Source organism: Delphinus delphis, chromosome 4, assembly GCF_949987515.2.
Source record: "Delphinus delphis chromosome 4, mDelDel1.2, whole genome shotgun sequence".
NCBI classification, from domain to species: domain Eukaryota; kingdom Metazoa; phylum Chordata; class Mammalia; order Artiodactyla; family Delphinidae; genus Delphinus; species Delphinus delphis.
In genome coordinates, this window is record NC_082686.1 from 13,204,116 (window position 1) to 13,216,631 (window position 12,516).

The 12,516-nt window shown below is 45.8% G+C and overlaps 1 protein-coding gene and 1 pseudogene across 1 annotated transcript in view; both read left to right on the forward strand.

Annotated features, from left to right (window-relative positions):
• Window positions 1-9,803, forward strand: part of LOC132424273 (uncharacterized) — a 91,710-nt gene extending 81,907 nt beyond the window's left edge. Inside the window, exon 5 of the mRNA XM_060010066.2 lies at window positions 9,216-9,803. Within this exon, the coding sequence (XP_059866049.2) occupies window positions 9,216-9,309 (94 nt within the window). The 3' untranslated portion in view covers window positions 9,310-9,803. The remainder of the gene's footprint in view (window positions 1-9,215) is intronic.
• Window positions 9,804-11,003: 1,200 nt separating this feature from the next.
• Window positions 11,004-11,892, forward strand: LOC132424280 (small ubiquitin-related modifier 2 pseudogene; annotated as a pseudogene).
• Window positions 11,893-12,516: the final 624 nt, after the last annotated feature.

The following is a 12,516-nucleotide window of genomic DNA, read 5'->3' on the forward strand; positions in this document are numbered from 1 at the left end:
GGGCTGCTCTTCCTTGAGCAGGCTTCTCATTGCGCTGGCTTCTCTTGTTGCAGAGCACGGGCTCTAGATGTGCGGGCTTCAGTAGTTGTGGCTTGTGGGCTCTAGAGCGCAGGCTCAGTAGTGGCACATGGGCTTAGTTGCTCCGTGGCATGTGGGATCTTCCCAGACCAGGGCTTGAACCAGTGTCTCCTTCATTGGCAGGTGGATTCTTAACCACTGTGCCACCAGGGAAGCCCCACCCCTTTTTTTTTTAATTGAAGTATAGTTGATTTACAACATTGTGTTAGTTTCAGGTGTACAGCAAAGTAATTCAGTTACACATACATATATATATCTATTTTTTTCAGATTCTTTTCCCTTATAGGTTATTACAAAATATTGAGTACAGTTCCCTATGCTACACACTAGGTCCTTGTTGGTTATCTGTTTTACATATAGTAGTGTGTATATGTTAATCCCAAATTCCTAATTTACCCTCCCCCCTTCCCCTTTGGTAACCATAAGTTTGTTTTCTATGTGTGTGGTGGAGGATCTTATTAAAATGCAGTCTAGGGCTTCCCTGGTGGCGCAGTGGCTCAGAGTCCGCCTGCCGATGCAGGGGACATGGGTTCGTGCCCCGGTCCAGGAAGATCCCACATGCGGCGGAGCGGCTGGGCCCATGAGCCATGGCCGCTAAGCCTGTGCGTCCGGAGCCTGTGCTCCGCGGCAGGAGAGGCCACGGCAGTGAGGGGCCCGCGTACTGGAAAAAAAAAAAAAAAAATGCAGTCTGATTTTACATTTCCATCGAGTCCCAGTGATGCCAGAGGACCACAATTTGAACAGCGAGGCTCCAGGTCAGAATATTTTGCTCCAGCCCAGGTTTCTCAGATTCCCCATTCAGGGCTTCCAGACTACCTCCCTTTGTCTCTGTAGAGCACACTTGTCATACCACTCCAAGCCGGCAGGCAGCAACAGCACCCTCCTAGAGTCCCTGCTGAACTGATTCCTCGCCAAGAACCAGTTGGTATATTTCAGAAGGATTCACGTAAAGGGAGCTTAAGAATCTCCAAAGTAAGCGTATTTCATAGCATTTGGTTATAGTTTGAACCTCCAAGCAAAATGACCACTGAGGGGGGAATTCCTGCTAAGTATTCTGATAACCCTTTCTTTTTTCTTCTGATTTAAAAATCATCTGTCCGTGCCTCACTGTGGAGATTTGGCTCTCTACATGTGTAATTGGAAAGTAAGAGGCGCTTTAGCAAAACCTGCTGCAGTTAGATTTTAGAGGGCTTCCTCACGTGTTATCGTACTGCTAGAAGAATCTTTACTACCGCTATTATTCCCATTTTACAGATGAGAAAACAAAAGCACAGAGAAGAGGATTTAGTGACTTGTCTACTGCAACATAGGGAATGGGGAACAGATGAGATATAGCCTTGAGCTTCTACTCAAAATGCTCAGTCTTTACTGTGTATGGAGAAACAAACAACTACAGCAATAACAACAAACAAACAACGCAAAAACCCAACACCTGGGTTCTTTTCTGCACTAAACCTTGTTCTTCTCAACAACGTTGAAATTTAACTACTCTTTGTTAAGGTTTAAATTTGAGGAATTCCTGGGTTCCTGGTCACAGGAACTGGAAGAGAGAGTTCTGGGCATAACTTCTCCCTAAATACAATGATACACTTTGGATAAAATGATCTGTGGTTGCAAGTCTTCTAGAAACTTTGTATTTATTTACCACAGCCAAGGAGTCCCTGTCCTACATGTGGTATCAAAATTCCCTTTGAAAAATTTCTGGGGAGGTTAGGCGTTAAAGTAGAGGGAACATTTTGAATACATTTAGAATAAAACAAAGGCTTTTTTGTGCTTGCGTGGAGGGGAGTTTAGGGGAGTCGATGTCTCATCTTGGAGAACCTCCCACAGGTTTTGCAGCCACAGTAAACTCTGGGGGCTACTCCCACCCCCTTCCTTCACCCCTCCCCCCACCATCCAATCTGGTGCAAGGAAGTTGCTGTCACCCCAAAGCCAAGCATGGCGGGTTCTTGAGCATCGAATCTCAGGGTGGGAAGGGCTGCTATGGGTGATCTCAAGGAACCTCAAGATCTTCAAGCATTTTGCAAAATGGGTTCTGCGGGATGTTAGCACAGAGTATTAGGGGGACAATGTTTCCGTGGTCACACCACGGGTCAGTTGAGAAACACTGATTTAAATGAAGTCACAGAAGTTTCTTTTCCCCAGGGCTTCTTGGAGGTGTTCGTGTGCGTGTGTGTGTGGAGGGGAGATCTTTAAGAATGGGGCTTGTGCTCTGCTTCCCAGTTAGGAGGTGAAGGAACCTCTTGTTCCTGGAACATCTGAGGCTTACAGAACACCCTGTGAAAATCCTCATCTAGTTCCTCTTGCCCCACAGACAGTGCCAGCTCCATGGCAAGTGCAGTCACGGGGCCCAAGATCCCTTTAATGCTCTGCTGTCACCGTCTTGAAATTCTTAGTAAGTTCTGAACAAGGGGCTCTGTTACCCGAAAACTGGGTTCACCTCTTGGCGGGTGTTGAGCCAATAGACACAACCGAGTCAAAGATCTGGAGAAGGAAGGATTTATTATTACTTGCAGCAAGTAAGGAGAACACTGGGGATCAGTGTCTCCCCAGATAGCAAGATTGGGGAAGTTTTAAGCTAAGGGTCCATGCACATTCACGAATGGGCTTGAGCAGAGGAGAATTCAGCGTAGAATTGGGGCAAAGGTCGACAGAGTCCAAGCTTTAGTTGATAGAAGTCACGAGGGTCCACATCATCATTCCTTCCTCCACCTGGGTGGGGACTTTAGTTCCTGCAGATCCCAAAGATGTGTATCAGATTGTTATATATCTCTCTCTTGAGGAGGAACTAGGACTCTGTTTTATTGCGGAACTATTGTTTCCGGACAGCTCTTCCTTCATTCCTGCATACCGTTACTTCTCTTAAGATCCTTGATTACTGAGACCTGTTCAAGGGCAAGCACTGTGGCAATACTTACATCACAGAATAGCTTCTCTTATGTCAAGAAAGCCATGCCTGGTTCTCTTTCTCTGGGGACCCCCTACCCTATCTGCTTACAGCTCTGCACCTGGGTTTTGCACTGGGCCCTACAAATGATGCAGCTGTCCCTGCCTACGGAGGACCCAGAGGAGGCCTAAACGTTTTCTAGTCTTTCCTCTCCTTTCTCTCTGTACTCTTCTTAGCTTCCTCTTTCCACATGTGCTGGCTCCCGCCTCCCGTATCTCCTCCTGCTTCCCTACTTTCTGCATCTTCCATCCTCTTCCTTATGCCTTCCCTTTACCCTCTGTCTTCTACCCGTGGACGTATGATAATTTCTCCAGCCCAAATTTACAGATCCCTGGAATAAAGCTCTCTAATGTTTCCTTAGCTCTCTTCGCACTTGTGATGGGATGTGCCACGTACTGTAGCAAAGTGCACACTCTGGAGGGTGGTCAGCCCTGAATTGTGCTGTCAAAATGATACCCGATGTTACCGCTCTGCTCCAGGCACTGCTGCATTCTCTAGTTTGTATCTGGGAATTCAAGGAGAGAAGCACAGAACACAGAAGAAAGCAGAAAGAGAACACATTTCGATGGTCTTTAAAGCAGTCCTTTCCGAGACTAATAGGCTCTTTTGTCTAAACATATTACATTAATGATTTGAAGTGAAATATTGTTAGCACCCTCTTACAGTTAAAGGAAAGGATCAGTGCAGTGCCCCTCAGCACATCAAGGGAAGCGTCAGAACAGAAGACGGGTTACAGCATCTCTCACTGACAACCGGGAAGGACCCACTTACCATAACAAGGCAAACTTCCCTGCAGGCTTTCAGAGTCATCAAAGACCACCCTTCCTGTCCAACCCTGTTACCACCTCTCTCCCTTAACTTCCATTGTTGTCAAGGCGTTTTTTTGTTTCTTTGTTTTTGTTGTTTTTGTTTTGGCAAGTAATATAAATTTAAATCAAACCGCTGTGAGGAAAGAAAAGGAGATATATTGGTTCCTTATAACTGAGCAGTATAAGGGTTGGGAATGGCTTCAGGTATAGCTGGATTCAGGAGTCCAAATGATGTCATCTGGACTCCTTGCCCCCTCCTTCTCTGTGATCCCTACTTTCCTTTGGGACATATTCTCTGTCCAGATCTCGCCACATAGAGGCCAAATTGCCCCCTCAGTTTACACTCTTCATGGCTTATGATTTAGAGAAAATGTCATTCTCCCAAGGGTTCTGTAGCAAAACTGGAGGGGAGATTCTGATTGGCCCAGCCAGGTTATGAGTCACAGCTGATGAGCCCACCCCTCAGCCAATCACAGTGACCTGGAAAATGCAGTGTGCTGGCATTGGCCCATGAGGGCCACATGCCCACCCACCTGCTGCTGGTGGTGGTGGTGCTGGAAGGAAGAATGAACTCTTACCCAATAAGGTAGGGTGGGTTCTCTTAAAAAAGAGGGTTCCAGGGCTTCCCTGGTAGCACAGTGGTTAAGAATCCACCTGCCAATGTAGGGGACATGGGTTCAAGCCCTGGTCCGGGAAGATCCCACATGCCGCGGGGCAACTAAGCCCATGTGCCACAAATACTGAGCCCGTGCACCTAGAACCCACCTCAATGAGAAGCCCGTGCACCGCAACGAAGAGTAGCCCTTGCTCACCACAACTAGAGAAAGCCCGAGTGCAGCAATGTGGCTAAAAATAAATAAATAAAATAAATTTATTTAAAAAAAAAAAAAAAAAGAGGGTTCCTAGTACTAGAAGAGGAAATGTGTGTCCAAAATGACAGCTCAGGTGACACTCCCTTCTCGATCTGTCCCATGACTCCTCCCCTCTCCCACACTTTGCTTACATCTGCCTCAGGGCCTTTGTGTGGCTCTAATCCCCGCCTTTTCTCCACTTTCCTAAACCCAACCAGGCCCCGCAGGGCTGAACCCATAATGACACTCAGAAAGTACTTTATGGGTTCTTTTGGGAGCCAGTAGAACACTGAAGAGGTTTCACAAGGGAGACAGATCCTTTGTTGATTTGAAGACAGGTATCCTAGCTACGTATCTTCATCATGCTTCTGTGAGACTCTGGGCTGGTCAAGGCTTTTAAGTTGAAAGGATCAGAGAGACACAGGAGTTAGTATAAATGAAAGGGCGGTGGGCTCAAAGGAGTCGAGGGCATCTCCTGGAACCAAAGAACAGCTAGCTGAACCCAGGGGAGTCTGGAAGCCCTGGGGCTCTAAGATGAGACCAGTCCTGCGTGTGGTCCGGGGAGAGACGGCCTCCCGGCCTCGTGTCTGTCTGTCTGCTCGGTGCTCCTGCCTCCCTCAGCAGCTGCCTGTGTCTGATTGCTCTTCACTGTGCGCTCTGGGAGAGGTGGCGGGCTGGTGTCGGCACCTTTTAGTTCCCATGCCCACCATTCTCTGGGGCTCTTTGCTTGGGTTTTTGAGGAAAAAAAAGAACACATTTGATCACTGAGCAGCCCATGTATCAGCTGTCTTTGGGCATCGCCCACTAGTCCAGTAGTCTGTTCATCGGGGTCGTGTAGCACACACATGGTTGACCAGGCCATGGGTGGGAGTGGGTCTCAGAAGAGTGGGTGTGGGCTGGGCAGGCGCCCCAAAACATGCCTCCTATGGGTACGTGGAGCAGCTGTTTCACAGGCTAATCGGTTAAATCTCACACAAGGCCACCCAGCCAGGGAGAGGTGACTCGGGTGTCTGTCCGCTGCTTTTTGGTCACTTCTAATGAAGAGGGGATGCCCAAAGCCCTGAGCGTTGATTAGCTCCCTGAGGCCACAAGGCTCTGGGGAAGGAGCCAGGCAAGAGGCTGGGTTTCAGTGGACCCCACAGTGAGTACTGAACTAGACCCTGGAGTGGAGAGGAATTAAGACACTGGGGGACTTCCCTGGTGGCTCAGTGGTTGGGAGTCCACCTGCCAATGCAGGGGACACGGGTTCGAGCCCTGGTCCGGGAAGATCCCACATGCCACGGAGCAACTAAGCCCGTGCGCCACGACTACTGAGCCCACGTGCCACAACTACTGAAGCCCGCGTGCCTAGAGCCTGTGCTCCGCAACAAGAGAAGCCACCGCAATGAGAAGCCTGTGCACCGCAACGAAGAAGTAGCCCCTGCTCGCGGCAGCTAGAGAAAAACCGTGCGCAGCAACGAAGGCCCAATGCAGCCAAAAATAGTAAAAAAAAATAAAAAACAGGGCTTCCCTGGTGGCGCAGAGGTTGAGAGTCCGCCTGCTGATGCAGGGGACATGGGTTCGTGCCCTGGTCCGGGAAGATCCCACATGCCGCGGAGCGGCTGGGCCCGTGAGCCATGGCCACTGAGCCTGTGTGTCCGGAGCCTGTGCTCCACAATGGGAGAGGCCACGGCAGTGAGAGGCCCGCGTACCGCAAAAAAAATAAAAATAAAAAATAAAAAACAATTCATATTCACTACTTAGCAAAGTATGTGTAATTGAGAGATTTGTTCATTTGGGGTTTCATAAAAGGTTAGCTGATTTGTTGACGTTAAAAGAGCATTAACCTAGAAGCCATGTTTAAATAACTGAATATTTTTCGAAATCTAGCATGTGCTCCCAGGGGCTGGAGGCCTGGTGAGGATCTTGACACATTCGTGGGCTTGTGACATGTCCAACGACTGTGGCCTTAAAGGGATTTAGGTTGAGTGTGGCCAGATCTGCTTTCTAAAATAAACAATCCAGAAACCTGAATTTTGGGGAAGTCTCTCAATTTTTTGCATATTGGCAACAGTCTTAAAATTTTAAAGCACTGAGGGCCAAACTAAACCAGATTTATGGGCTTGATTCAGTGAGAGGGTTGTCACTTTTCAACATCAAAAGAAGTCCCTTGGGCTTCCCGGGTGGCGCAGTGGTTGAGAGTGCCTGCCGATGCGGGGGACGCGGGTTCGTGCCCCAGTCCGGGAAGATCCCACATGCCGTGGAGCGGCTGGGCCCGTGAGCCATGGCCGCTGAGGCTGCACGTCCGGAGCCTGTGCTCCACAACGGGAGAGGCCACAACAGTGAGAGGCCCGCGTACCCCAAAAAAAAAAAAAAAGAAGAAGTCCCTTATTTGAGAGGTAAGATCACAGAAGCCCAGGGCAGAGAGGGAGCAGTTGCAGAAGGACAGACAGGCCTGGGGGATCTTTCCAGGCCAGCCAGGTGGTGCTTCCCTTCACTGAGAGGTTAGTGACTTGCCCAAGAGAGCAGAAGCTCATGTAGACTCTGAATTCCCCTTCAGCACGGGAGAATTCTCTCCTCCAGTTGCTGGGAAGGTTGTCCACTGACAGCTCGCAGCTATGCACCTTCTCTGGAAACTGGTTTCACTCCAGAAAGTTGCCTCCACAAGATACACCCCTTTCTCAGGGCAGCTGGCATCCAATGAACCCCCAATCCACCCCACTTTGTCCTGAAGGGCCAGCCCCGCTCTGAGCTCCCCACGGGGTGGACTGAGGCCTTCGTTGAGACCGCATGGCAGGGAGACCTCTCCCTCCATCCCGTCCAGCCTGTCTCTTCCCCACACGCTCTCGATGCCGTGGGCTCTCCCTGCAGGCTAAGCTCTAACTCTGCTCCGGACCCCCTGGAACATGACCTGTGACCCTTAGATCCCCTCTGTCTCTTTTCTGTGTCCCAAGTAAGTGTATTTTAATGAGCAAGGCCAACCTAAGATAGTAGCAATTTTTTTAAATTAATTTATTTTATTTTATTTATTTTTGGCTACGTTGGGTCTTCATTGCGGTGTGCGGGCTTCTCATTGTGGTGGCTTCTCTTGCTGCGGAGCACGGGCTCTAAGCTCGCGGACTCAGTAGTTGTGGTACACGGGCTTAGTTGCTCCGTGGCACGTGGGATCTTCCAGGACCAGGGCTTGAACCCGTGTTTCCTGCATTGGCAGGGGGATTCTTAACCACTGCGCCACCAGGGAAGCCCGATAGTAGCAATTTTTGATGAAGACATTTTCCTCAGAGATTTTTCTTCAAGAGATCTAATTTGAACAGAGCTTCCCTTTACACACACGCATTCAAAACACAGGGCCTAACGAAAACATGTAAGAGCCACGCAGGAACCTCTTTTTTTCAGGCCAGCATAATCATTTTTTTGGGGGGGCATATAATCGACGTATAACATTATACTTGTTTAGAGTATACAACATAATGATTTGACCTTTGTATATATTGTGAATGATTGCAACAAGTCCAGTAAACATCTATCAGCACTCATAGTTACAAAACATTTTTTTCCTTGTGATGAGAACTTCAAAATCCACTCTCTTAGCAATTTTCAAGTATACAATACGGTATTATTTTATTTATTTATTTATTTTTTTGCGGTACGCGGACCTCTCACTGCTGCGGCCTCTCCCGTTGCGGAGCACAGGCTCCGGACGCGCAGGCTCAGCGGCCGTGGCTCACGGGCCCAGCCGCTCCGCGGCATGTGGGATCTTCCCGGACCGGGGCACGAACCCGTGTCCCCTGCACCGACAAGCAGACTCTCAACCACTGCGCCACCAGGGAAGCCCACAATACAGTATTATTAACTATAGTCATCATGCTCTACATTACACCCCCAGGACTTATGTTTTTTATAACTGCAAGTTTGAACCTTCTGACCCCCTTTACCCATTGCCCTGATACCTTCGACTCCCCATCCCTGTCAACCATCAATAAGTTCTCGGTTCTCTGTATCTATGAGCTTGGTTTTTTGTTGTTGTTTTGTTTTGTTTTAGATTCTACATGTAGATGAGATTATACAGTATTTGTCTTTCTCTGACTTATTTCACTTAGCATAATGCCCTCAAGGTCCATCCATGTTGTCCCAAATGGCAAGATTTCATTCTTTTTCATGGCTGAATAATATTCCTTTGTATATCTATACCATATTTTCTTTAACCATTCATGCATCCACGGACACTTAATTTGTTTCCATGTCTTGACTATTGTAAATAATGCTGCAGTGAACATGGGGGTGCATATATTTTTTGAGTTAGTGTCTTCATTTTCTTCAGGTAAATACACAGAGGAGGAATTGCTGGATCATACAATAGTTCTATTTTTAAATTTTTGAGGAACCGCCGTACTGCTTTCCACAGTGGCTGCACTAATTTACATTCCTATCAACAGTGCACAAGGAGTCCCTTTTCTCCACATCTTTGTCAACATTTGTTAACTGTTGTCTTTTCAATAATAGCCATTCTGACAGGTGTGAGTAATACCTCACTGTGGTTTTGATCTGCAGAGAGCCTTCTGGAATGCTCGTTCAACAAACGAACTGCCTCTCCCTTCAAGTGTCAAACCTGAGTGAGTTTGCAATCCCTGTCGCCAGCATCTGATGAAACAATATTCCAGACTAGAATATTCTAGTCTTACAATTCTCATTGTAAGACTAGAGGCTAAGACCTGGGTCACAGTGTTTCTACCTGTGTTAGATGTCAGGATTCTCCAGAGGCCAGTCCTTGGAATCAACTCAGGAACTGATGGGAGTCATTTAAATAAACCAGGTTCAGGGAGAAAAAGGCACTGGTTGGGGGTGCTGGGAATTTTGCTTCTTTTGCCTAATGACTATATGAATAAAGTTACTCACTTGAACCTTTCTCTTCTAAGTCTAAACAGCCCACCTTGGAAGGGTTTATTTTATATAGCATCTTTGGAAGGACTATTCATTTTTATGAATAGTAATAACGATACTGGAGTGGATATCATAGGAGAGAGGGTCCAAGCAGATGAGAATGAGAAGGAAAATGATCGCGTTCCCCTACTACATTTGCAGATTCAAGGGGAATAGTTAAATATCAACTGAGATCGGGATGACGGCTATTACATATTTTCCCAGGGCTGCTATTAAATAAATATTAAATATTTATTTAATAAATTTATTTTATAAACAATAAATTATCAATTTAATTTATTTAATAATGTAATCATGAACTTAATTTAATAATTAAATGGATTTATTTAATAAATAAAATTATTGAATACATTTATTTATTTATAATTAAATATTAAATACATATTGTTTCCTCCTCAGCTCCACTCACTACCTCTTTTACAGTGTCTACCTGTGAACCCAAGCTCAGGTGAAAGAAATTAAGGAGTAATATAAATTCTGAAGGTACTTAAGACAATGTTGTAATATAGTATCATTTCAGGACCAGAATCTTCTGGTCTTGGCCTGCACGTGTTTTCAGGATCAGAACAAGAAGAACGTTTGCCATCTTCCCACTTAATGACCTCAAAAGTAAACCTCTGCCCTTTTCAGACTCTCCCACTGCAAAACAAGCCGGCTCTCTTCCCCAGCCCCCCATCCTCTCCAAGTCATAATGGAAAGTGCAAGAGTTTTAAAGACGGGATTTGACTTTTGCAAACAGGAAGTGTGGATGAAAGCAAAGCTAAGGCAGGTATAGAGTAAAACAAATTTAATCTGTCCAAAGCTGAGAACAATTAGTTCCAAATATTTCTAAATTTTTTTCTTGAATAAGGGGGTCCTTATTCTGAGCGAAGAATTCGAACTGGTAGACGGGTTTCTTGGAAAGGATGATACTCAAACTTCTCTTAGTAACAAACCCTTTAGGAAAAAGGGAATGCATTTAGCAAGGGAAGGAAAGAAATGGTACATACTATTTTGATTTTGAGGCCTAGGAAGATATGATTGTGTAACTGGTTTAGCATTCTGGGGTGGAAACATCCTGAAACCATGGTATTTGATAAATTTGGTCTCCTTTCTGAAAGGGTTACAGCCTGGGAAAGAGCTGTTATTCTAGAAGTTTGGCCTGTTACTTGATAAAGCTGAGTTTTAAGAGTAATAGGGAAAAATACCCTTATAAACCAGTAAGAAAATGTCAAAATATTCAAAATAAAAATAGGCAATTTAAAAAGTTAAAAAAAAGAGTAATAGGGAAACATAAAATCTAACAATTGTTTTAAAATAAATAATAAATAAAAATAAACGCGCTCTCCCTCCTCCACCGCTGCCGCCTCCCTCTTCTGCGGCTCTCGGTACTGCTTGTGTGCTCGTTCGGTGCGGACCTGGTCCCTCTTTTGGGAACTGGCCGCAGGGGAGACTGCTGCGCTTGCCATGGCCGTGGCCGAGGAAAAGCCCAAGGAAGGGGTCAAGACTGAGAACAACGATCGTATTAATTTGAAGGTGGCGGGGCAGGATGGTGGTGCAGTTGAAGATTAAGAAGCATATACACCACTGAGTAAACGAATGAAAGCCTATTGTGAACGACAGGGTTTGCCAATCAGGCAGATCAGATTCCGATTTGATGGGCAGCCAATCAATGAAACAGACACACCTGCACCGTTGGAAATGGAGGCTGAAGATACAATTGATGCGTTTCAGCAGCAGACAGAAGGTGTCTACTAAAAAGGGAACCTGCTACTTTACGCCAGAATTCTGTTCCTCCGGACCAAGAAGACATTCTCAATTAGAAAACCGCAATTTGGTTCCACCACATCCTGACTACTACAGTATAGTTCCTCTATTCTTTCATTTTCCCCTTCCCCGTTCCTTTATTGTACCTAAAGTAACTGGTGTATGTGCACAAGCATATTGCATTTTTTTTTAACTAAATGGCCAACGGTATGTTTTGATCGACATCAAATGGAGATGGAATGGGGAAAAATACTGGTTCTGTGAAGATAACCCCTTTTCTCCATTAGTGGTATGCTCATCAGCTCTTATCTTTATATTCCAGTAAGTTATTTCGCTCTCACTGTTTTAAAAAAAAGAACAACATAAAAATTCTTGCAAACCTTGTTCGACTGGAGAATTTTAATGTTTTTCATTTATCATTGTAAAACCAAGGACAATTTTATAATTTTTTTGAACGTAGCTGTCACATGTAGGGCAATCTGTCTTTAAGTAGGGATAAATTACTCTAAAAGAAATGAATCCTAGATAGTTTTCCCTTCAAGTCAAGTATCTTGTTGTTTAAATACACTTCTTGTTTAAAAAAAAAACAAACAAACTGAGCACGGCTCCTGAAATGCACCTTATTTTCATTATTTCCCATGAAGTGGGTGTAGTAGGAAGAATAAAGGCCTCCAAGGATGTCCATTATCTAATCCCTAGAATTTGTGACTATGTTATGTTATGTGGCAACGAGGAGCTAAGCACATGGAATTAGGCTGCTGATCAGCTGACTTTGGAATGGGGAGATTAGCCTGGATTATCCAGGTGGGCGCAATATAATCACGAGGGTCCTTAAAAGCCTGTGCAGGAGGCAGCACAGACGCAGTGCCAGAGTGATGCAGCATGAGAAAGATGCCATTGGCCAGAGCTGGCTTTGAAGGTGGAAGGGACCCATGCGCCAAGGAATATGGGCAGCCTCAACAAACTGGAAAAGGGAAGAAAACAGATTCTCCCCGAGAGTCTCGAGAAAGGAATGCAGCCCTGCCCACACCCTGATTTTAGCCCCGTGAGTCCCATTTCAGACTTCTGACCTCCAGATAGTACATTTGTGTTGTTTCACTAAGTTTGTAGTAATTTGTTACGGCAGCAGTAGGAAAGTAATGTAGAAGGTCAGTCAAGTAGAAAC